Source organism: Stegodyphus dumicola, chromosome 12, assembly GCF_044657685.1.
Source record: "Stegodyphus dumicola isolate Sdum_Otavi_A_Nest chromosome 12, ASM4465768v1".
In the NCBI taxonomy this organism is placed as follows: domain Eukaryota; kingdom Metazoa; phylum Arthropoda; class Arachnida; order Araneae; family Eresidae; genus Stegodyphus; species Stegodyphus dumicola.
In genome coordinates, this window is record NC_140779.1 from 98,783,500 (window position 1) to 98,811,221 (window position 27,722).

Consider the following 27,722-nt stretch of genomic DNA (forward strand, 5'->3'; position numbering starts at 1 on the left):
TTTATATATATACAGGGTGATTATAATTGAAGTTTAAGTTTCAAAACGCTATAAAAAAAGAACCACTCATGAAAATAACGTCAAATTTGAAAGGAATGTTATTGAAGAACGCGGAAAGCGTATGGCAGAAGAAAAAAATTAGTTTCAAAAGTTAGCAACAGATGGCGCTGCAAGCGGAAGAAGACATAAATTAAAATGTCAGTTAAATTTCAGTGTTATAAAGCCGCCAGGTACCAAGCTGTTCCTCTTCACCTCATTCTCTTAACTCCTACCACGTCAGACTTCCTACCGTCATGTGCCTACTGGGCTCTCCTTATGAGCTGGAAACTTGTTCGGATCGGTTGTTCCTCATTTCGCGTCTTAGACGTTCGCCATGGGTGTTTCACTGCAGGACCGCGCTCTGCTGGTAAAGCTGTATTACAAGAATGATGATTGTGCAAGAGTAGCTCTGCAAACATTCAGGACACTGAAGGGTATAAAAGAAGGCGTTGGTCCAATGAGTGTCGTAGGTCTAAAGAAAATGATGCAAAAATTCGAAACGACAGGTTCGTTTGATGTGCAATCTGGTAGAGGGAGAAAATGAGTGCATTCGACGGTAGTTGAAGAAGTGGCCACAGCATTGCAGGAGGGGTCGGCCGGTGGTGTGCAACCGTGCAGTGCACGAGGAATTGCCCGAACATTGGACAGGACTACGAGCACGGTGCTGAAAATTGTACGAAACATCCTGCAATGCTATCCGTACAAAATTGGCCGTGTGCAGGAGTTGCTTCCGTCTGACATGTCGTTTGCGTTAGAATTCCTGGCTCGCATGGAAGTGGATAATGAATGGCCGTGAAAAATTTTGTGGACAGATGAAGCCCATTTCCATCTGACAGGATACGTGAATACCCAGAATTGTCAAATATGGGCAACAGAAAATCCATTGGCAACGCACCCCGTACTACTTCATCCTGAAAAGGTCACAGTATGGTGTGGCTTTAAGGCATCATTCATCCTACAACCATATTTTTTCGAGCTGACGGGTGCTTCCGGTCCTGTTACCGCAACCGTCACTGGTCAGAGGTATGCGTCTCTTTTGCGCAACCACGTGGATGTGTGGATGAAATCATTTTTATGCAAGATGGCGCTCCTCCGCACATTGCACATCCCGTGAAGCAGCTGCTGAGGCTCCATTTCGGAAATGCTCGAATTATCAGCCGTCATTTCCCTACAACCTGGCCGTCCCGATCGCCTGATCTTACTCCGTGTGATTTCCGGCTGTGGGGATATCTGAAGGATGTTGTGTTCCGTGCTCCAATTGCAAATTTAGCGGAATTAAAGGCACGCATTTCGCAATACATTCTGAACATCACCCCGGAGACATTGCGATCAGTTGTGGAACATGCTGTTTGTCGCGTTCAACTTGTTGCACACTACGGTGGACACCATATTGAACATGTTTTGCGCCAGTCTCGCGACAGTTACGAACTTCCTTGATGAATGGTTCTTATGCGGTATGTCGCCGCAAAACTCTTGAAACCGATTTGTCCCTTTCGATGTGATATGTACAGTCATGCAAATAAAATTATTCAACAAGTCTAACTTGTCAATGCGTTTTAATGTGTAACATCCACCTTAGCCGTTGTTTTACGAATCATTCTCGTTTCTCGTCGTGATTCTGCTGCTTACAGCGCCATCTGTTGCTAACTTTTGAAACAAAATTTTTTCTTCTGCCATACGCTTTCCGCCTTCTTCAATAACATTCCTTTCAAATTACACATCATTTTCATCAGTGGTTCTTTTTTTATAGCGTTTTGAAACTTAAACTTTAATTATAATCACCCTGTATATATACACTGGTGTGCAAAAATTAAGGACGAGACAGTTTTTTCAATATAACTTTGTACAAAAGCTTTCCAAATCAACACATTTAATACCATAAGATTCCCAATACGTAAGGACATGAGTAATGTAAGTAACACTTACTAATAAAGAAATCAGAGGGATAAAAAGAAGCTTTATTGAAAAAGTAGCATGGAGCGCAATGCAACTGAAGGCCGAAACATCCCTGTGATGGGTGTCCAGCAAGAAACATCCGGTCTTTAATAGGGGATATGATCTCCCCTGACTGCTAGGCAGGTTTCACAGCGTCTGCCCATGCTGAGAATGAGGGTGTCAATGAGTTGTTGAGGCATTGCTGCCCATTCGTCTTGCAGCGCCAATGGAAGCTCCGGAATCGTTACTGGTGGTAAGGTACTAGCTGCCAACTGTCTGCCTAGAAAATCCCATACATGCTCGATGGGATTGAGATCCGGAGATCGTGCCAGCCAATCCATACGTTCAATATCCTTACTCTCTAAGAGCTGTTCGGCAGCTACTGTGCGATGACATGGTAAATTGTCATACATGAAAAGGAACTGCGGACCCATAGCGCCTCTAAAAAGACGCACATATGGAAGAAGAATCTCGTTACAATAATGGGTCCCGTTGACTGAACCTGCATCGAAAATGTGAAGGTCTGCGTGTGCTTGTGTGTGCTTGTACGACTACCAAGCATGATGCCTTCCCAAACAAGAACACCGCCACCTCCATACCTGTCCCTTTCAATGATGTTCGAGGAATGATTGTGGCTTCCCCGCTCTCTCCAGATGAGTATGCGATGAGAATCACTACTCAGACTGAATCTGCTCTCATCTGTAAAGAGTACTCGTCCCCATTCATTTTCTCTCCAATTCCGGTGTTCCCGGCACCACAGAGAACGCCTTCTCCGATGGGCAGGCGTTAGAGGTACACACTGTAAAGGGTGTCGTGCAAACAGACCACCACCGTGCAGTCTTCTGGCCATGGTAAAACGCGATATCGGTCGTCCAGTCGCCTGTGTCGTGTGTCTAGCGATTTCTCCCGCTGTCTGCCGCCTGTTTCTTCTAGCCTGTAAGGCAATATACCGGTCATCTGCGTGTGTGGTTCCTCGTGGACAACCACTACTAAACCCCCAGATAGCTGTTCCTGTAATTTGAAATTGTCTCCAAAGTCGTGAAACAATGCTGTGAGCAATTCCGAACTTTGCAGCCACACTTGTCACACTGCGGCCTTCCTCCAATTTCCCAATGATTCGACCTCGGGTAAAAGCATCCAGATGTCGTCTAACAGATTGATTATTCACCATTTCTCGCTGATGCAGCAACTCGGTGTGATTTTAACTGCTATACGGCATGCAATCTCTTTGCCAGAAATACTGATCTTACACCGACAACATGCTTTATACTACTCAGACACTCCCCCATTACGTTTACCTGCACATCTGCGCATGTGCTACCGTACATCACCTTACTTAATCTCCTGATTGGTCTTTCTGTCCGCTCTGCCTCTTCGTTCAGCTGATATGCTAATTTTTTGACTTCGTCCTTAATTTTTGCACACCAGTGTATAAATGCTACTCTTAGATATCAAATGAATATTACTCATTGCAGAAACACTTCAGTACTGAAATAAACCTAATTTAAGCTCTATTTTGTAATATATTTTATTCATTATGATGCATTATTCATGATTTCAATATTATTACACTTAAAAAAAATAGCAGAACCTCACCTAACTGAACATCATAATTTATTCCCATCTTTTGGCAAAAAGACACATTAAATGACCGGTATAAAGGAGCTTCCACAGCTTTCATATGAGAGTCATATTCTTCTGTTCCTATATCCCTTTGCAAACGGTCTCGGGCATCTAAGAAAAGACAGCAAATAAGCAATGATTATTTCCAATAAATATAAACTTTAGTTATTCAATTAAAATGTGTGCAGAGAAACAAGTAACTTTTCCCCCCTGCACATTATTGGTGTGAAAAGATATGGAAATGTCAAATCATCTTGCTTATATAAAAAGACATCATATAATACATTAATGAAAAGAAAGCGGTAGCCAAGACTACACTGAATATTATTTTTATTCTCAAGATTTATATTTGAAACTCCCATATATTTAATTCTCTAGGGTTTTTTTTTTTTTTTTTTTTTTTTTTTTTTTTTTTGTGTGTGTGTGTGTGTGTGTGTGTGGAAAACATGCTGGCCTACAGAAAAAAAATTTTCATAAAAATCCGTTAGCTAATTTTTAACTGTGTGGGCATGAATAATTATAATTTAGTCCTGCATGATGCTAGGAAATCATCTGTACAAACAATTACTATATTTAGAGTTCTGCAAAAGTAGTTTTCCACATTTTTAGCATCAGTAACTTGATGGAAAATTAATAGAGCATTTATTTAGACTAAAACACTAAGATACCAGCAATGCAACATTTAAGATGCATTTGTTACTCAGGCTAATACAACTCAAAAGCGTGTCTTAACAGCCTACCAAAGGCTACCACATTTCAAATAAAAGTTTTCAGTTTTATATTTTTTTAATAACTTGGAACAATATTCTCTACCAAATGAATATTATAAATAAAACTAGTCAATTGTTAAATGTTGTTAAATGTTGACTTAATTAAATTATCCAAATGATAAAAAAAGTATTATTCTTAGGTATAAAATTACAGGAAAGCAGTCTTCAACAGGCTGTTCTTGCAGTAAGAAATATATCACAAGCACTAAATATAAAAGGCAGATCAGAAAATAATGTCATATTTTTTGTAAAATTTAAAAAAAAAATTTAAAACATATTTTTGTTTTGAGTCAATGATATAATTATTGTCATGATCAATGATTTTTTGTCACTTAGTAGGTGAATTTCCAGTTTTGGATCTGTAGAACAAAGATTGTTCTTGAATAACAAATTTGGAAATTCCATTTTTGACTTTTCCCGCATTTCAAAAAATAAATAATGAATAATAAATGGTAATCAGAGAGTGAAAAGTCAGAAAAATATGGTGAGTAAGGTAACATCTCTTATCCCACTTCTTTGATTTTATTTAGTCTTTCTTTCTAACTCGGCCTTGCATTGCCATGCTCTAGAATGACACCTTTTCTTTTAACAAGGGCTGCATACTTTTCTATCAAAGCCTGGTTTACTTGATCTAATTGCTGACAAGAAAGGTTTATAATTATGGTTTGATTTAATTCTAGCATATCAAAATGAGTTATACTTTGAATATTCCATCAAAAAGACAATATCTTTTTTTTTGCTGTACACCTGGTAATGGGGTAGCCGATGGGGCTTAAATGAAAGATAGTTATTGTCTTTTAAGTTAGAGATTGTCACAAAGGAATCATTTCTCCTTACCAGTCACTATATGAAGAAGAAATGATACTGCTACTTCTGCATGCAGCAGTGATAGACCACGTCAGAAACAAGATTGAGTGAACTAATGACTTTATCAATAGAAAGGTATGTTACAAATATTTACAGTAAGAAAGAATTTTGGGAACAGAAAAATTGTAAAATTACTGTTTAATTATTAATTTAAGTTATTTAAAACTGTTTTTATAGTCAGCATTTTTTTATCTAAGGGAATTAAAAGTTTCTTTAATGAATATAATAATCATCTGTAAACTAATAAACCTTATTTGTAAATTAGGTTCAAAGGACAAAACATCGGTTACCAAGGATAAATAAACTACAATTTAATTTTAAATTATATACTGCAACTTATTTGGGAAAAGTTCTATCACAATCTTGCGATTTTTTATTTTTAGGAGGGTGGCAAAATATTTTCACCTTAGACGCCATACATACTAGTGACACTGATGATATTCTAGATGGCCAAATTAACATTGTCTTGCTTTCTTGTCAGTCATATTGTTTTTCCACTTTCCCCGTGTTGGAGCAGTTCCAGCTCTCGATGTATTTTTTGACAAATTTTTGTTATAAGAATTTAATTACTTTAGATACTGATTATTAAACAAAATTCACCCATGTATGGACTCAGAAATGTGGTTTTAAATTTGGATTCTTTTTATGGGCTGTTCTGTGATGCTCAAAAGCATATGAAAAACCAATCTTTTTTTTTATTTTGTTCTTTTCTGACTCTTAATTTGAATTATTGCAAGTATTTTCTTCTTATTTTGTAGCTAAACACTAATTCTTTTTTACTCACACACCATAAAATAATGAATATGATTTAAACTTTTTACATATCTTTACTTATTTATATTAATTAAGCAACAAAAGGCACACTTATGAACATGTTTAGATTAGCAGTGTGGACCATAAAGAACACAAGAACTATTAATTCTAGAAATTAGTGTATTAATTTAAAGTCTGATACTGTTGTTGTTAAAGAATTTATGATATAGATTCCATACAAAGACATCTAAAGGCACCTTATGAGTCAGAAATACTCATAAATGCTTAAGTAACATTTTAATGCACAGGTTTTAAAATATACTAGAAACAATACATATATCAAGCACATGTTATTTAATAAAATAATAATCATATAGCACTGACTGAATATTACAAGGTATATTTCAATGTTATTGTAATAAACTAATACAGCATTTTATGAACCCACTGACAGTTTGGTAATACTTCAAACAAAAAACAATGTAATGACTGTAAAACATTATTTATAGAAATAGGTATATATGTCTATTTTTTCTAGTATGATATATTATTTTCTGTATAACCCATTACATATTTTAAACTCATTTGTAAATGAGTGCATAAACAATAACAAATTTTAAATACAACTGCTTATTACATTTTGATACTTTAACACACAATCTGCAACTAAAAGGAAGACATTATTCTAAATATAACCTATAGTACAACAAGAAAACTAATACTTTGTTATAAAAGCATACTCACTGTCTTCAAATATAAGATGAAAAACCAATGATTTAAAATTTGATAATTTACTATCAAGAGGAATAGCAATGCCTGCCTCATCTGGCTTCTCAATATGGTAAGCTAAAAGAAAATCACTTTTTATTTAACACTTTATTACATTTCAAAATGTATCAATTAAAATTAGATACAAGATTATTATAGGCTTTCAAGGTCAAAATCATTATAACTGTATCCTTTCACATTGACCTTTCTTGTCCTTTATATAGCTTCAAAATATTTTGATGTGCTTGCAAATGATCTGTCATCTACAATAAAATAATTTTGTAGTGGCTTGTTGACACAAATGTTCTGCTTTTTTCAGAGGACAAAACATACAGTTAACTGATTCAATTTGTTACTAAACAGAATGCGGCATTAAATACAAACAGTTAATCTTTTTCAGTTCATTTTTTAACCAAGTCAGCATTCTCAAACTGGTAGATTTAGCTGCATGTGGCCTCCAAAGTAATTTTATGTACCCCGCAAATACACATATTTGTTGAAACTACAACTTTATTTCTAACTATGTATTTGTTGAAAATATGGTGTAGCAAAGATTTTAGTTACTTGAAGTTTCTGAGTTTACATTATTTATATTTTCATTAAAAATGAACATGAATAATGCATGAGAAAATCTCTAAATGGATTAACTTGCAGTGTGCTATAAATCTTATTCAAAGATTGGAACATACAGATTTCATCAAATTTTATGAATACTTGTAAAAAAATAAATAAGCTCAGTTACAAATTTTTGCAGTAAGAATAATAGTTTCATCTAAGTATTAGTATGTGAACAGTTTTTATTATAGTATTTATATGTTGTATTATAGCATTTGTATGGGAACAGTTTTACACCCACAGTTGAAAACTAATTTAGAAAGAAATGAAAAAAAAATTATAATTATTTAAGGGGTACATTTACATAAAGAGTATAAGGGTGCATATGTTTGGTTATGCAATGAAGAAAAATTTAATAAAAAAAGAGAAAGAGATGAGTTGTCATTATTTATTCTCAAATTTTGTTCCACTTGAAAAATTTTCTCTTAAAACTTAGAACTCAAAACTTCACTTGAAAAAGTTTCCAAAATTTGCATAGTTTTGGTTTAAAATTAGTTAATCATAAATTAAGTTTCTAAAATTAAGACACAATAACACGCCGAATAAATACTAATTCAGAAGTCAAACAACAAAAATCAGCGTTATACCTACAAAACCAGCAGTGTAGAAAAAAAATAAAACCTGATTTTTTTATGATATTATTATTTTTTTCAATATGTTTTGATAAATATTATGAAAGCAAAATTTAAAAGACGCTTAAAGCATTTTTTATATTGTTAATAGAAAATTTTCACTTTGTAAAAAATTTTAAATTAAAAAAATGTGGCTCTTCAGCTGTTTTCAGATCTTGCATTTATTGTACATGCATATGAAATGAAAAAAAAATTAATTTATTATCCCTCTTTTTTATTAATTTAAATTTTTTAACACAAATACCCAATTATTACAATAAAAAATCTAGAAGCAGCTAGATAACAGGACATGTATAGCTAACTGTGACATGTGTAGCTACCAGGGGTTATAGATGATGTTCAAATTGTTATCAGTACAAAAATTATAATTTTGAGTAGGGACGATAAAGTGTAGCTTCAAAACTTCAAATAATAAGATCACATCAAAATATTTTCAGTTCAAAAACAATTAACCTAAGTTCAACAAAATGATTGAATGAAATTAACAATATTTGCATAAATATACACGAAGATGATAATATATATTTTGTTTTCCTTCCTTGTTTTTCTCTTTAAAATTTCTATACAGAAAATCAGGTTTTCAATGCTTTTAAAGACTGCATAAATTTCAGAATTTCATTCTGTTATAAATTTTACAAATGCATCCTATTTATTTTATTGAGACTTCACGGCTGTCTAAAGAGTCTTTTGAAAGAAGTAAATTTTGAGAGTTATAAACTCTATAAGCAATTTTTCATATATATAAAATAACTAACTGTGAGATTCCAGTATTCTACAACAAATCTTATTATTACTTAATTAATTATTACTTAATCCACTAAAAACTCAACTACAAATGAAATTATATAACAGAAAAGAAGTCATTACTAATAGCAGAGGCAGATTTATGTTTTTTACACACTGTAGCCCTCTGCTTCAAGAAGCATGCAAATCATTAATTAATTTTTGAAAAATAGTAAACATAGCCTTCTGTCTTATCATGAAGAACCCCCAAAGTTAAAATGAGATAGGTCCTCTTGTTCACAAATATGTCACTTACTAAGAAGGTGATAAAATTTCAGAATACTAGCATTCATATTAGAATGCAACAACACAAATTCCTTATCAGAGATTTTATCAAACAAATATACAAGCAATTCTAAAAAGTTATCAAAAATATTAAAAGATATTAGATGAAGATAACAAAAAATTAAATTTAAACAAAAATTTACAACAAAAAAATTAAAATTTTGTAAATGTAAGAGTGTTTCACATTTTGATCTGCATCTTTGTGAGTGTGCATTTAACAAAACTGCTTTAGAGAAAATTTTAATACATTCTTTCTTTTTACTCCTTGGGATAACTTGCAATCTAGAAAACTCAGAAAAAAAATTAAAATTTAAAATCAAAATTAATTGATTTCCGGTATTTATTCTTTAAATTATACAAAATTTTGTAACATTATTTTTTTTGGGAAGGGGGTAATACTTTTTTTTTTTTTTTTTTTTTTTAACCAAGAATCAAGAAAAGTAGAATAATTATACTACAGAATTATATTTTAAATTTTAGACAATTTAAATTTTAGACAAAGACTAAAAAAAAGAATGAGTTCCAACCAAACTGTACGTTAAAATGCACTTTTCTGCATTTCTAAACGACAAATTGTAACATACTGTCTTCAAAGCATGAACTTTTATAAATGTTATTAATTATAAAAATATCTGAATTTCACGAATGCTACCAATAATTAAAAAGTAATTTAGGCAGACTTTATCTGTATGATTATATTATTTTTTTTACTATAACAGACTACTAGCCGGCATAAAACTTTTGTTATTTTCCTTTGCTCGTACAGTATATCAAATTTTAATTATGATTCACAAATAATTTTAAGAATCAAGTAATTAAAAACTAAAGATAAAAGATCATTGTTTCACCTTTTGTAATGTACTAAGCATCTTCATTTGACAATGCAACAAATAAATAATTTTTCTATTATTTGATTTTAAGGATGGTATGTTACTTCTGCATTGCATTATTTCAATAAAGTACAAATTATGTAATCCAGATGTCTAATATCAAGAATGATTTAAAATCTAAACCTCCCGACTACTAGCAACTTTTTTTTTTTTTGAATTTTTCTGCTATATGCTTTATGCATATACCTTTGATATTTTTTCATAATAAAACACACAGACAGTCCTGATATTTAACTTCATTTTGGCACTAAATGAAACACCTCCATGTTGAAGGAACACAATCAATTATTCATACGAATTTGTATGATCAATAATTTGGCTCTAGTGGCCTTATGCTTGGCTTACATCTCCAACCAAAACATTCTGCATTGAGACATCGCTGATTTTTACTTGCAGAATAACTTATATCCCTAAAGTAAATCTGGTGAATCATTTAGTATTATTTTTTGCTTTCATCATGGCATGACTATCAACATGTGGTAGCTGGAAAAATGACTCATGCAGCAATTTCTAAAACAATTTAGAAAAATATATATTAGCAACTGAACAGCATGGTAAACTTTTACTTTGACATTATGATTGGTGATTATTAGACTTTATACATAATGAGGAGAACAGAAATTTCTCTCTATAGGCAAAAAATATATATTGCTAATGATACTTATTGGTCAAAAGATTACATTTAGTGCTATCAAAATTAAGAATAACTGATTTGTTATTCAATTAAGTGGTGGAATTTTTAGAATTTAGAAGCACTGAGCAACAACATTAAGAGATGGCAAAATCTTTTAAAATTTATGGAAGGCACTAGGATACAAAATTTTTAGAATTTAGGATTGTGCTGGCAGCAGAATTTAGGACATGCAGAGATTGCACTAAGTTGCAAAATGTCTACCGCCAACCTTTGATAAGGTGTAAGTATATGAAGGCATTTATTTATTCAGGACTCAGATAAACATTAAATATGCATGGGAAATAAGCATAAATATAATAAATAGCTAAACTAATATAGTTTAAGTTTAACTTCTTCAGCACCCGAAAGAAGCAAGACAAAATTTAGCAGACCAATCATGTCATTCACCAATCTCACGATACATCACCAATAGTGAGTGTACAGTGGATGCCAGCTAAGCTTCGTAATGATAGCTGTAAATTTCAAAGTTTTTGGATATGCCAAACACAATTTGAAATTTTTCAATTAATGGAATTTGAGAAAAATATGAAAAGTGGTAACTAATGAAGAGGAGGTAACAGAAGTCTTTCTTTGCGATGACAGTGCTCTGACAACCAATCAGTTAATGGATGACAAAATCAGTACTATGGCTCTAAATCTAGAAAATATCACTATCAGTGGTGAAGAAAGTGATAAGGAGATTGATGAAAATATGAAAACTTCAACTGGCAATTTAGTGGAAACTCTTAACTCGGCAATTATATGACTTGAAAAATGGAACTTTGTAACTAACAAGAAATTATGTCTGTCTATAAAATTAAAGAAAAATATTAGGACAAAAGGAAGAAATGTTGAATGAAATGTTTATAATAAACAAATAAATATTGAGCTTTATTGTAAGTTATGATTCCTTTAAGGTAACAAATGCTTTATTACTTAATAAAAAATCATTTCAAAGCTATGTTATATGCTATCTCCACATAATAATTATATATCGGCAAACTTCTTTTTGGCTGCAAGCCAAAATCAACTAAAATATGTGTATTAAGAAGTTATTTCAGATCAGTGGCATTTTCACTTTAGAACAAACACTCTTGGTAAACAATAAGATAAATTTTACTGAGAAAATTATTTCAATACGCTTTAAACATAAACATAATTATAAATATAAAAATAACAGACTATTTTTCTCTTCAATGTCAATGGCTCCCTTCTGATACTCAACTTGTGATGTTGCTTTAGTCAAGTCTGGCTTATAGCTAGTTATCTCAAGAGGAAGTCAAGCATCTGAATTTTTAATAGTTAAAGCTGCTCCTACTGTTAGTTAAAATAAATTTCATATGAGAAAATATCAGCTCGCATTTATATGTTGAACCAAATGCTGAGAAAATTGCAAAACTAACTTTTTTTAAATTATACATTATGGATTGGCATACACAAATTTATCGATTTCTTCTTGAAATTATGTTACAGTCTTTATTTTTTAAAAACCAGAACACATGTTTGTTACTACAACTTTGTAATCAAACAAAAATTGTCATTGTTATTACTTATTTTCAGTTTATATTTTTACAAATTCTTCAAGTTCTCATTCCATATGTATGTTTTATAATATATTTTTATATATTATATTTTACTGTCAAAATTCTAGTAGGCACTTGAAGTTATGAAATGAGTCACTCAGTAGTGCACAACACACAGGTTACCAAAGCCTGCTATACATTTTTAAATAGGTTCACCAGTGACATAGGCATAGCTAAGGTGGGGCAAGGAGGGACATCTGTTCCTGGGCACAGCATCAAAAGATGCCAAATTGATATTACAAAATTTTAGAATGAAACTTTTTTCATTCTTGGCACAGAGAAAGGGGCACAAAATCTTCAGTTGTCCCCAGGTACTGAAAACCCTAGCTACACTTCTCACGAGTGACAAAGTGATAAAGTCGCTGAACCTAGGGAATTCAACCTGAGTTAAATCCTGGCAAACAGGCTGGCTAAGTGGCCATTTTCATGGCTTTTTCCAAGAGTAGTACAGTACGATTCCAGAAATCCACAAAGCTTGGGACCAGAGGTTGTGCGGATTTTAGGATTTTGCGGATCTCAGGACAGAAAAGATAAAGCATAACACTTGGACTAAAAGTGCAAAATGAATAGGGCGTATTAGATGCATTTAATTAAATTATTATATACATTATTGCAATAATTTATTATATGCATTAAATTATTATTACATATATAAATTGATTATATTATTCATTGTATTATATGTACACAGCATCGAGATTTGCCGATTTCACCTAATGCAAAGATTTCGGTTTCAGATTCCGGTGTTAGAATCACCGTTGCTGTAAAATTTCAACAGCTTTTCTTTATTTTTCCGTATATCATACACAATTGTGTCGCAATTCCATACCATTCTGCTATAAATAGAGGAGTAGCACCTGCTTCCATCTTTTGCAGAATTTGCGCTTTTTGCGTTACCGTCAATGCAACATGTTTACGTTTTAAAATGTTGCAAGCAGTAAAATCAAAAGTGCGTTTCTTATCTGTCATTGTATTAAAAAGGGCTGAAATTTAAAATATTCTTAATTTATCCACAAAATATCCAGATAAAAAGAAAAAGGCAGCACTAAACAATCTCGTGAAATGAAATAATAAAGCTCAGATAATACACCAACCGGGGGCCGGTGGGGGGGGGGGGAGTGAATCGTGAACTTGAACAAAGAGTTGAGTGAATCGTCTGCTTTTTTACCTCGATGCTGATTAGAGGGAAAAAAAGCTTATCTTATTTTTTAAAACTTTTTTATGTCAATAATTTAGTATTTCTGTTTTGACTTATTATTATTCAGTAATTATGATGTCATTATTCGGTAAGTATTTTTTTCTTCGATATTTCGTACTCAATGTTGTGGTTTCCGGAACCTATAAATTGAATGTTTATATCTGAGAGGCAATGCGGATTTCAGGAGTTGGCAGATTTCAGGTCGGCGGATTTTCGATATTTGACTGTATAGATATAAGAAACAGGCTGGCTGCGTAGCCATTTTCATGGCTTTTAGAAAAAGTATGGATATAAGCTAGCTTTCTTTGAAAATTTCTCTACAAAGACATCCCTATCCTTAAACAGCTTTCATGTGCTTTGGCATAGTTGAACCAACCAAACCACACACTAATAAATGTAAAATGTGAGGAATGAGTATAGCTTTATTCGTTTGAGGGGGAAGTATTCCAAGGAAAAAGAAAGACCCAAAACTCCAAACTTATACTTTTAATCCAGTAATTAATAATACAGCTTTTATTTTCGTTGAAAAGAAATAGAAACTAGATGGCACTGCCTTGCAGTGAAATGAATGTAAAAAGGAAAAGTTTTGAGTTCACATTTTGTGCCAGCAGGCAAATGTTATGAAATGTAGTTATGTTAAAGAGAACCATGCTATGATCAATTATGCAACATAATGTTTGTGATGGTTAATCCATCTTATAATAAGATAATAAGATAAATGCAAATATTGTATATATGAAAGGATAATAAAAATAAATATAGTCAAAAGTCGTTAATTCGGACACCCATAATCTGGAATGATCTATAATCCGAACCTCAAAGCTACAAACTTCCTGCGCATTTGTCACGTAAGACATTTACGGCTGCGAATATGTGTGCGCACATGTGCAAAATACGTTTACGCATGTGCGCTTAATGTATAACGGACGGTATACACTAAGCTCAAATTATCTAATTCAGTTAATGTTGCAGATTGCGTTGTTCCTTAATCTTCGAATTGGATCCGGCTTATTATTTTTTTTGCAGACTGTTAGAGCAATTTTATAAAAGTAAGCTTGAACTTTCGATTATGTCAAATAGAATTTTCGATATATATTTACTAATATGTAAAGGTTCTACAAAGCGGAAGTATGTTTCGAAATCCATTAAACAAAAAAATGGATAAAAGCATATCCTTTGTTTATGTAACCATTCCAAAATCTGTTTATCAATTTCACGCTGTTCTGCGGTGGGGGGGGTCACCGCGGCACGCAATGAATTGGAAGTCGATCTGTCAGCACTATCCTTATCTTCAGGGCAGATGTTTTTATTTTATTTGGCTTACAATTCCTTACTAAATGTAGTATTAGTATTTCATCTCGATGTACTCCGTCTTTGATATGATTTAAATCAAATTCCTCATCATTATAATTCGCTTCCGATAGCGAAGAAAGACACAGAGGTTATTGAAAACGAAAAAATTTCGATTGACAAATTAGTCGGTATTCTCGACGCAGCAATTATAGGACTTGAACAGCAGAACTTTGTAACTGAACAAGAAATTATGTCTGTTTATAGAATTAAAGAGAAAGTATTATCATATAAAAAAACGAAGCAACTTAAACAACTTACATTGAAATAAATGTTTAATAAAATAAACAAATAAATATTAAGCTTTTTTTTGTAAATGTTGATACCCTTTAGATCATACTTGTTCTTTATTTCATAAATTACGGTTTTATATTTTTAATTTTATAATTTCTGCATGCCATCTTACCAGATTTAAACTGATGATCTATAATCTGGAATTGAAGTCCCGACGAGTCCGGATTAACAACTTTTGACTGTAGAAAATCGTGGGATGCTGTGTTTATTGGATGTGCTGCTTATTGATGTCAATAACTTTTTGGTTATTTTATTGCTATTTATTGCTTTTTTGCTATTTATCATTGTTTCTATATATATAGCCAAGACTTTTAATATACTTCATTTTTTTCTGAAATTAAAACTGATGGGAGTAGCTTGGGGGTGGGAATAATATTTTATATTTCAGCATTAAACTATTCAAAATTATGCTCAAACTCTTTCTTTCAGCTCATTACTTCTTATGTATAAACTTATCAGTGCTGCCCAACCGGTATAGTGGTTAGCATCGCTGACTGCCATGGCAAAGGACACAGGTTAGAATCCCAGATAAGGCATGGATGTTTGTAAATGTATAGTGTTGATGCGGCATAACGGCACTCTAAATATGTGGCAAACCAAAAGTCCTCTCATGTGGTTTGGTGGAAGGGGAGAGGGGCAGAAGACCCTCAGACTCGTCCCCAATTGGGTGCAGAACTGAGTTAAATCGAATCGTAAGGTGCTCAAGGCTGTTGCCAACAACAGACGTAATCTTGCGCTCCTTGCCAGGAGGAGTTTTGTGGGCTTGGGCTGATTACATCAGACAAGTGAGCATATAAGTAACAACAACAACAACAAACTTATCAGTTAAAGAATACAATGTAAAGAAATAAATGAAACATCCTTTAGGACAGAAATATGCAATTAAGAAGATTTATTCTTAAAACATTTATTAACATTTCAGATTATTAATTTGAAAGACAAATGGCTAAGTCGAATGACTACTGAACAGTTATTCTTGTCAAAAAGTTTACAGTTTATGTGTAAAGACAAGTTTAAATTAAAAAACAGCAACTATTTTTGCATGGGCAGCAAATCAGCATATTTGATATGAATTTGAAATGAAAAAGATTTTAATTTTCTACACATTTAATTTGCAAGTTTAAAAGAGTTTAATTCAGTAATAAAATATCACTAGATGAAAGAAATGCAGAATTTTGAGTTAAAATTTTACAGTGTGATTAAATAAAATTACCTTTAGATTTTCTCAATGAATAATTGAAAGAAACTCTATGACTTGCCAAATCAGCAACTTCTCTTAGAGTTAAATCTAAGCTAGGTACATCAAACTTTGCCATTTCATCTTCAATATACCTGTAATAAATCAATAAGACATTTTAATACATTTTCCAATAATCAGCTAGTCTGTATCAAAAGTCTTTCTGCTTTTTTATTGGTCTTATACAAGAAAAAACAAACTCATTAAAATAAATCATTATCAGATTTCAAGTGCTTATAAACATCAGAAATACTATTCTGTAAAAAACTAATACTATTTAATACACAGAAGAATCTGATATTAAAAGTTATCAATCTACAATACACTGTAAGTAGAATTCTCAATGTTATAACTTCTGCATAACTGCAACATTTACCATTTTCTAACAGGCTGCAGCTTAAATTATTTTGAAAAGGTATTTTCTTATATAGAAGAAATAACATAATTTATGATTGGATATTATTCATATTAATTTATATTAATAAGACTTTTGAAGTTATCATAGGCAAACAAAAAAACAAAATGTCACCTAAAATTAAGTTTTCAAGAAGTAATCACTATTGAATATTACAGAAACTTAAAAGAGGTAAAATAAATATAAATTTCCCTAATCTTCTCTAGCCAACTTAATTCTTTCAATTTCAAACTTAATTCAGCCAGAAAAATATATAATGCTTTCAGATGTTAATTAACATTAATATTCCCGTGTCTATATAATGATATATAAATATAAAAATTTTAACACATTTATCATAATATTTTAATAGCTTTATTATATTATACTATCCGTTATCATGATTTATTTTAATAGGCTTATTTTATTCTTCATGAAAATTGTCCATTTTCATAAGTACAGTGAACAGCAAAGGCAGCTATTATACTATTGGAGCTACTATCTGCAGAAGACATGGATTATACATGTCTGACATATAAATGTACAGAGCCTTTGCACTATGATTGAGTATGGATTAACTTAAAATTGTAAGTATGGATGAACTTAAAATAATGTCAAGCAATGTTAGTCCTGTCAAAATATTGATGACAGGAGAAGAGAATTTGATGACTTTTGGATCTGTCTATCCTTCTGATGTTCTACACTGCCACCCAGCTGTAGTGGTTAGCAAGGCTGACTGCCATGCCAATGGGCCTGGATTTGAATATCAAAGGTATGGATGTTTATAAAGGTATAGTGTCTATTCAGCAAGGTGGCATTCAAAATACATTGTGAGCTGAAAATCATCTACAGTGGTTGATGATAGGGAAAGAGGAGTGGGAGACTCTCAAACCCCACCCCAGGACCCTTACCTCCAAATTGGGGCAGAACTGCAGAGTTAGTGCACAGGGTCTGTACCTGTATGGCCAACTGTGAAATTTCCGGTGTCCTACCCACTTCTGCTGTATCTGATGTTCTCTATTTCATGATGTTCTTCATCAAAATTTGGAAGGCTTTAGAGACACTGTTTTGCCCACTTCTCCAAATTTTAATAGTGTTCTCCAACAAAATTTAGATGGAGCTCAGCGAAAATTGTTCCATCACCTATAAGGGCTGCCCTAGTTGATACACTGATTAATGATGTTGGGTGCTGAACCATTGGGCCCAAGCTTGATCCTGGAGAATGTATGGATGTTTGTAAGCGTATAATATCTGTGTAGCATTGGAACACTAAAAAATGGAATTATCTGTCACCTCTAAGGGCTGCCCTGGTTGGTATAGTGATTAGTGATGTTGATTGTTATATCATTGAGTTCAAGTTTGATTCTAGAGAAGGTAATAATGCTTGCAAGTGTATAATATCTGTACAGCATGGGAGTGCTTAAAATAATAGTATGTGGAAAGTCAAATTGTTTATTGGCGGGGAAAGAAGAGTACGAAACCCTCAGATCTATGGGGTGCTGATCATTAAAATTGGGGTGGAGTGGTGGGACTATAAATGTACGACCAATGATGAAATTCTTGTGTTCCACCCACTTTAAAGTATCTATCACCTATTAGGTATTTAAGGCTTGACAAACGATAGGCATTCTTTTCCTCTTAGGAATAATTAATTTACAGGAAAGATTCAGGCAGCTAGCTGAAGATAAAAATAGTAAGTGACAACAATAGCACAACAAAGCCACACAAATTAGCATATTCATCAGCATGGTAGTTTCATGAAATGTAAAATTCAAGATGTTAGTTTCAAGAAATGTGAGCTGGTGTCTGACAGTTTATTCTTATTTATTCCAGAAAATCTAAAATTTTGTTCTGTATAGCAGACTAAATTATTTAATATCTGTTTCACAATATTAGTATAGCCTTCTTTACTGACATTATTCATCTATATTTAAAAAATCAATAGTCTTTATTTAAGTGTAATTTAATTTATTTCACAAAACCTTCATAAATCTCAACTATTTTCTCATTTAATTCTAAGAAATATTTATAACTGTCTACTTTTATGCAGAGTTAAATATTTCCTGCATATTAAGTTTACACACATTCCCAAATTTTATGATTTAAATCCCAACATCAACAACTATATTTTCTTCCTGATGAAAGCTATAAAAAATTTGAAAAAATGAAAAATGCTTTCACCCTGCTTTCAAAGCTTTAAAATTCAGTCAGTATATATTCAGTGTTGCTAAATAGCATCATTAAAATTAAAATTTTTCCTAATACATTTCATAGAATATTGAGTTAAGCCCTCAATACCTTGAAATAATTGAATGATAAACTTCCTAAAGATAATTATTAGTTAATAATAAGATAATACATAATTATATCATTATGAACTATATTTGCACTTAAAATAAATAAACAAATATACAACATTTAAAAGAGATTTTTCAAAACAGTACCAGACAGGGTTTAATGAAATTTGGTATGGATACAGAATAATACAAGAGAGCAATTTTTACCATACAACAGTGAAAGTGCCCATTTACGATCATGAGTTATATTTGTGCAGGTAGGAATATCTAAATCTAGCATTAAAATGATACCTAAAATAAAGTTAATATGAGATGTAATAACTTTCAATACATACAAAGATTACATAGTAAGTCATATTATTAATAAAGCAGTGGATGAGTGCCTGAGGCAGTTGGACCCACTCCTGCATTAAAGGATCTTAGTTCCCAGATAGATTTCAGAAGATGATTGCAGATGAGAAACTGCAATTACCTTTCAAAGTATAGTCCAGATGTGTTCATAGGTTCAGGTCTACAGAAATGGCTGCCAAATTAATCTGTTGAATATTCTTGATTCTCGAATATTCTAATAATGATTATTAATCGTTCAGCTGAGGACTATGCGGATGAGCATTGTCATCCATAAAATGGAACTGAAGGCAAAATGCACCCCCTAAAAACAATTAGAGAACCTCTTTTAAACACATGCAATGGTGCTATGGTTGCTAGACCACACCATGAAACATCTATTACTACAATTGACCCTTACTTTGATTCCGGGTGGATAACATTCTCGCCAGACACAGGCATGTTGAGAAACAGTATCTAAGCTAAGTCTATATTTATCACTGAAAAGCATATGAACCAACGGATTTAGGTCTTTTCTCATCATGCCAGGCATAAGCATATGAACCAACAGATTTAGGTCCTTTCTCATCATGCCAGGCATATTCATTCACAAGAGGAAGTTCACAGCACACAAATAGCAGATCTTCCGGCAAAGTACCATCTGGTTCCACAGGCAGCAGAGAATTGCATGGCAGTAATTGTCCTGTGACACCTAACTGAAAGCATTTAATAATGATTTTCATTGGCACAGTGGCTCTTGGACATAGATCTAGTCTCCTAAAATTATTTGCACAAATTGCAAATCAAGTTACATTACACGCTCTTGCAACCTCAATATGGGATTAACTTACTTCCAATCTACCAATTATTCACCACCTTGTTTCATCAGCTAAATATGCTAGTGATTACTGATTCTCTCACACTCTTTGTGAAATTTAACAAATTTACATGAAATGCTATGAATATCATGAATGTTTATGAATCTATTAATGCTGTGAATATCACCAAGTTATCACTAATGTTTATGAACAAAGTAAGAGCAAAATAACAAACAACTGTTTTATATCTCTCTCGCTGTTGCAATGTTACCTATACGTATATATATAATCATGTAAAATTCAATAATATTCAACAAATGTTCAACTTTCATATTTTTAACCCATTAGCCGCTGGTGTTGTGTTGACGCAACGGTCAAAATAAATGCATATATAAATATAACTACCTAAGATATTTTATACCAGCAGATGATTTTGTGTAGGGAATATTATGAAGATTATTTCTGTAAAAAAATATTTGCCTTCAACTATCATTTTGTTTACAATAATTAATCTCATACTTTAAACAAAATTTAAGCAAAATTTTTTACCAGGTATTTTTGCTGAAAAGATTTAACGAAAGAATCGCCGTCTTTATGAGTGATCTATTTTTAACCAAGGTCACCATTTATCAGAACATTACATCAGTCAGATGTTTATATTTGTGTTGTGTAGGAAGGGAAAACAGGTGTTGCATTGATGCAACATCAGCAGGAAATGGGTAGTCAATCTCCTTTTTCACTCATTCCTTTTGATGTACTGGTTCATGTTCTGGTTTTTTAAAAATGCCTAGAACGAGGTATCTTACATTAGAAGAAGACCTTCAAAGATTTTTTGATGAAGGAACAGATGATGATAATGTTAATAATGACCAGAATAAAACTGATATTGTTGTTGTTCCCCCAGAAATTGCAGAGGCTAGTGACGAAGGAGAAAGGAATGGCAATGTTTTAAAAAATGATAATGATATTTTACCCAATGATACTGCTGGGGAAATTGAAATTCACGTAAGAAGTAAGTTTCAGCCTTCTAAAAGCAGTTATAGTCAAACTAAAAAGTTTAAAACGCAGAAGACTGACATCTTGAAGTGGATAAAAAAGGAAGTGTTAGTTATGTCTCAGGAAAAACATGAAGAAAGAGATAGAAGAGAAATTATAAGAGACAAAACACAAGGTAAAACAAGTGCACAGATTTTCGATTTTCTTTTTGGTTTAGACATTGACTCTCTTCTTGTTGAACAGACAAATATATACGCTTAGGAAAAAAAAAAAAAAAAAAGCCCAGAGTTTATTGCATCTGAAGCCTATATGAGAAGATTTATTCGAATATTATTGCTTACAGGATATCATTCTTTATCTCAAGAAAAAATGTATTGGTCTTTTGATAAGGACATTTCTGTTCCTGTTGTACGAGAATTGATATCACGTTTGCAGTACAGGAACATGAAGCAGAATTTGCATTTGACAATAGTCAACTTAACAATACTGATAAATTATATGAGGTGAGACCGTATCTAAACTTACTAAATATCACCACTTTTTACTACTGGAAATATAAAGTCTCTTTTAGATTTCGGACGCGAGAATGCATTTTTCCTTTTGCAAATTCCTATTGAGAGTGTAGAATTAGCCAGAAATAGATTAGCAACAGGAAGACCTAGTAAATTCAGCATTCAAAAATCATTGCATGGAGATGGTAGACATTTTATCGTAAAGTTCGTTCATAACAAAAGACTTTGTTGTAAAGAGTACCATAGCCAGACTGTTTATAGATGCAAAGTATGTAATGTAGCTTTACATCATGATTGTAATCATGCTTTTCATGCTTGAATCTTTCAATTGAAATAATCTGTATTTGTAAAAGAAATACAATGTATATTTTAATATTAAATTAATTACAAGTAAAGTTTTCCGGTCATCTAGCTTTCAAATAAAGCAGCAGGAGTGACACAAACATTATTGAATGACTGGTTTGAAAATCATTTCATATCGAAGGTTTGACAGCATTTGAAATTGATTGGTTTTCTGAATGATGCTATAATTGTCCTGATTAAAGACAACTGTTCAGCTCACAAAAAAATAACTTCCTTCAAATTGTACATCCATTGTTCTGCCAATGGATATCGGAGTGGTGTAATATATAATGCATATATAATGTAGCCTTCATAAATCTATGGTAAATTTTCTGACAAGTAACAAGACAATTAACAATTTTTGAAATGTTTTAACATAAAATCTGCTACATGGAGCACTGCAAGGTCATGACAGGACATGTCTGCAGACATCTGTGCTAAGTATAATTTCTGGCCAAATACATTTTGTATTGATGATAATGACAATAGCTATGAATTTTATGGCTTTTGGATTTAAAAACAAAAGGATAAATTTTACAATAAACAGAAGTTGCAAAGTGATAGCAGATGAAGATGATTTAAGAAAAGTTTTCCCTTGCAATGACAATGCCTCCCAATCTTCAGTCAGCTAATGAATGGTGAAACTATAGCATGGTTTTAAATCCAGAAAATATCACTATTGATGGTAAAAAGTGACAAATAGGTTGTTCAGAATGAAAAGATTTCAACCTACTGTTTAGTGGGAATTCTTGACAGAGCAATTACCAGATTTAATTACATGACAATGGAACATTAATTGAACAAAAAATTATATCTATCAATAAAATTAAAGAGAAAGTACAGCAGAATCCCCCAAAAATGACCACAGTGTGAAATGAGAATCTGAAAAGTTTCTGAAAATATCGAGTTTTATGGAAGAAGGGATGGATTATCAAAATCGTAAAAAACAACCTTATATTTAGCGTAGGTATAATGAAACACTCAATCGATTTCGAGGGCAGCTAAAGGTCCCTCCTCATCAGGAGAAAGAAATACATAGAAAGAAGAAAATAGGAGAAGGAGTCACAGAAACACGTAGTGCTTATCAGCACTGCACGTGGTTATAACTAGATTTTTAATCAGAGTTGCACTGGCCGCCTACTTTTACTGAGCCAGGCTGTCTGATCAAGCATAAAGAAATATTAGCGAAGTTAAAATAGGGAGCGAGGGGCAAATGCACATTACGCTCAAAATCTGAACTTCAAATAATGGAAAGCAACCACTGAACGGATTTTTATACCCTCTGGTAGTACCAAGCACGAGGAGGTAACACCATCTATCGGCAAAAATAATTGAATTAAGATAGTAGAATTTTAAAGGCATTAGGAAGGACTGGATTAGACTTCAAATCATTAACTAAACTTTCTAAATCTTTGTGAATGTGAAAAGCCTCAAGAAAATCCAATTCGCCTATGGAAGAAGCCTTTTGGATGATTTTTGCAGACCCAAAATCAAAATTATGGTTAAAAGTCCAGCTATGATACGCTATTGAAGACTTGTTAATTTCGCCTTTTTTGACATAAGATTCATGTTCCTTGATACGAAACTTCAACGCGCTTTTTGTTTGGCCAATATATCTTAAACCACACTGACATGATATATTATAAATTCCCCAAAAATTCAAGACAGAAACGCAATCTTTTAGAATCGAAGGGTGAATTTTATTAATAGGGGAGAAACCGACTTGAAAATTGAATTTCTGGAGAATCCGTGCAATTTGATAGCTAACAGAAGGATAAAATGGAAGCACGACAAGGTCATTAATATTATTTCTAACAGTGGAATGTCTTCTTTGATGGGAATCTGAAAATTTTTTGACGGCTTTATCAATAATCACGGGAGAAAATCCACGGTCAATCGCAACTGCTCTCAAATAATTAAGTTCATTGGTAAGCAAAGATTCAGAGGAACAAACTTTTAGTGCGCGGAAAACATAATAGTAAAAAGAAGCCATTTTTTGCTTAACAGGGTGGCATGACTTGGCATGGGGTGGTAAACAAACTGCAAAGGGTTTACGGTACACAGTGGTGCTAAAATCGGTTTCATTGCGGATTATAAGAATATCGAGGAAGGGGAGGGAATTGTTGGATTCAATTTCAAGAGTGAATTGGATGGCTGGATCAATTGAATTCATAATAGATAGAATCTTGGATAAATCCTCTTTATAACCGTCAAAAAGTGCGAAAGTGTCGTCAACATACCGAATCCAAAGACGAAAAGATAATTTATCAAATAATTTCATTTCAAAATAGTGCATATAAATATCAGCAAGTACCGGACTGAGAGGATTACCCATAGCCAATCCTTCAACTTGACGAAAATATGTATTTTGGAAAACAAAGTGGGTTTGACTTAGAGAAACTTTAGTAAGCGAAACCAACTCATAAATTTCAGTATGTGTGAAGTGAAATTCCCGAAGCCTAGTTTCAAGACAATTTAGTGCCCCTTCGACCGGAACATTAGTAAACAATGATTTGACATCAAATGAAACCATAATGGAAAGAAGTGGGGAAATATTTTTAAGTTTATCAATGACTTCAACAGAATTTTTTACAGTGTGAATATTGTTAGCAAGTAGAGGAGAAAATCTGGAAACTAAATATTTGGCCAAAGGATATGAAGCAGTACCTATGTTGGAAACAATTGGTCGAAAAGGAATACTGGTTTCGTGGACTTTTGGAAGAGCATAAAGTCTAGCGCAATTAGTAATAGGCGGAATAAGTGATTTCTTCAACTGAGCTGGCAGAATGTGGGAAGATTTAATAGCACTTTTTACTTTCATGAGGTCCGAAGTTGAAGGATCTTTAGGGATCGAGCAGTATGGGCCGTTGAAGTTTCGTATCAAGGAACATGAATCTTATGTCAAAAAAGGCGAAATTAACAAGTCTTCAATAGCGTATCATAGCTGGACTTTTAACCATAATTTTGATTTTGGGTCTGCAAAAATCATCCAAAAGGCTTCTTCCATAGGCGAATTGGATTTTCTTGAGGCTTTTCACATTCACAAAGATTTAGAAAGTTTAGTTAATGATTTGAAGTCCAATCCAGTCCTTCCTAATGCCTTTAAAATTCTACTATCTTAATTCAATTATTTTTGCCAATAGATGGCGTTACCTCCTCGCACTTGGTACTACCAGAGGGTATAAAAATCCGTTCAGTGGTTGCTTTCCATTATTTAAAGTTCAGATTTTGAGCGTAATGTGCATTTGCCCCTCGCTCCCTATTTTAACTTCGCTAATATTTCTTTATGCTTGATCAGACAGCCTGGCTCAGTAAAAGTAGGCGGCCAGTGCAACTCTGATTAAAAATCTAGTTATAACCACGTGCAGTGCTGATAAGCACTACGTGTTTCTGTGACTCCTTCTCCTATTTTCTTCTTTCTATGTATTTCTTTCTCCTGATGAGGAGGGACCTTTAGCTGCCCTCGAAATCGATTGAGTGTTTCATTATACCTACGCTAAATATAAGGTTGTTTTTTACGATTTTGATTGTCACATTAGCGTGTTTCTCTTCTAGTCAAGGGATGGATTATTCACAACTCATATTATGTTCAATAGCACAATCCCTGGCAACTTTATTAATACTTTTCTCCATTTAAATCTTTTAAGGCATCCAATTTCATTTCTATGGTCATTTTATTTTGTTTTCTATTCTTTCCATTCGACATATTTACTTGCACAAACAATACAATAACTGTAAGACTTGAAGTAAATAGAAAATGCTATCTAGAAAGAAAGTTTAGGTTACAATAGAATACAACCATAAGCATTCATCGAAGTGTGTCAACAGCTGACAACAGAAAGGAATGTGAGCAGTAATTGACAGCAGCTACCACTTCAGCCACTTTCTTACTGAAAGGATGAATGGGGCAGATTAAAATTTTCATAAAAAGAACAATGAATTCTTTTTTTTTTTTTTTCTATAACTGTAATACAAGTTCCAAGAAATAATATCCAAACGTGTTAGGTTAGTTTATTTGAATATGGCAATGTGCAAGATAACTATCTGCCTAAGAGAAGAGATGCTGTCGTAGAAGACTTTCTAAGGGAAACTAGCTCGTATTCATAGTACACATGTGTAAAGTCATGAAAACTAACATGCAGTCAGCCTGTTTCACCTGGGATTGAACTTAGGTCAAACTCCCTGTATTAACAGGAAAATATGCAAATATTCATATACATAAATATAATACTGTAAATAAAAAAGTAATTAAAATGCATTTACATTGTTTGTCCTGACCTTCATTGACACAGAGTCTTCTTCATTTCACTACGAGGGTATTTCGAAAAGTAAAGATACACTGTACGCCAGAGGAAAAGAAAAGTTTTGGTGAGCAAGTTGGTAACACAGGTGTTAACCTTGAACCATTAGCTTTCTATTCCATTAGCGTGGTCATTCAGCATTTCAACGTTGAATCTGGTTGGAGTAGGTCATGTTTAAAATGGCTGTGCCGATTCAGAATCCCACCAAATGCGAAGTGCACTCCATCATGCATTTTCTTCATGCAAAATGTCAGCGACCAGCGGATATTCACAAAGAAATTGTTTCGGTTTATGGGAACATTATGAATAGACAAAATGTAACGAAATGGTGTCGTCATTACTCTGAAGGTAGGACTGATGTTCATGACGAACAAAGAACAGGTCGGCCATCTGTCATCTCTGATGCCCTTCTTCAGAGAATAGAGGAAGCAATTCGTGCAAATAAACGTCTCAAATTGAAAGAATTGCATCAGATCATACCGGAAGTGTCAATGACAACTCTTTATGAAGTTGCAACTGTCAAGTTAGGGTACAGGAAATTGTGTGCACGCTGGGTTCCAACAGGCGGCAACCTTCTATGACTGTGGGATACAAAAGTTTGTGCACCGACTTAACAAATGTTTGGATAATGGGAGTGATTATGTTGAAAAATAATAAATAATCCAGTTAATAAGATGCAACTGACGTTTTCTAAATAAATGTTTTTTTTAAGGAATGCGAGCCATTGTATCTTTACTTGTATCTTTATCTCGAAATGCCCTCGTATTTCTCTCCAGCATACTTCCAGATCTCTCACCTACTGAGGACATCTGATCATAGGTCACTGAGAGACTGCTACACCAACATTATGACTGGAAACCATCCATTATGAATGAAAAAATCTGGTATACAATTAAAGCTGCATGGAATGACGTAACTGTATTAGTCATTTAAGCTCAGCCTTGAGAGTCAATGGCCAGACTTGTTGAAAGTTTACAAATTTCATGAAAGGAATAACATTTTTACAGATTAATTCTTGTTTTCTTCCTAAATTACATGAAGTAATTAAAAAAATTATTTGCTTTATATTTCAAGGCAAAAACTGAATTTTTGAAAACAAATGAAAGAATATTTTGTTCCTATACAACTACTTTTCAGAAATACAGTACAAAGTCCGAGATCCGGATGTCCAATATCCGGAATGATCTAAAATCCAGACCTTAAAGCCACCAAAAAAACATTTTTTTTTATGCTTTACACATGCACAATTGATTTTTTTCCTGTAAGAACACATGTAGAGAATCCTGATTCTTAATTTTACTTCAGCGCTAAATAAAATACCTCGTTATTGAAGAAACAATCATTTCAGCATAAATTTGTGTAATCAATCATTTGGACCTGTAGTTGCATATCTGCTCAGTATACATCTCAAACCGAAACATTCTACACAAAAAGATAGTT

General features: G+C 32.9%; 1 protein-coding gene across 16 annotated transcripts in view; it reads right to left on the bottom strand.

The window, feature by feature from the left end:
* Sin1 (SAPK-interacting protein 1) overlaps window positions 1-27,722 on the bottom strand; it is a 323,009-nt gene that overhangs the window by 22,925 nt on the left and 272,362 nt on the right. For all 16 annotated transcript variants that reach the window (XM_085806729.1, XM_085806718.1, XM_085806726.1 and 13 more), the window contains 3 exons: window positions 16,272-16,390; window positions 6,732-6,833; window positions 3,571-3,708 (listed from right to left, as the gene is read on the bottom strand). In XM_085806729.1, the coding sequence (XP_085662855.1) occupies window positions 3,571-3,708; window positions 6,732-6,833; window positions 16,272-16,390 (359 nt within the window). The remainder of the gene's footprint in view (window positions 1-3,570; window positions 3,709-6,731; window positions 6,834-16,271; window positions 16,391-27,722) is intronic.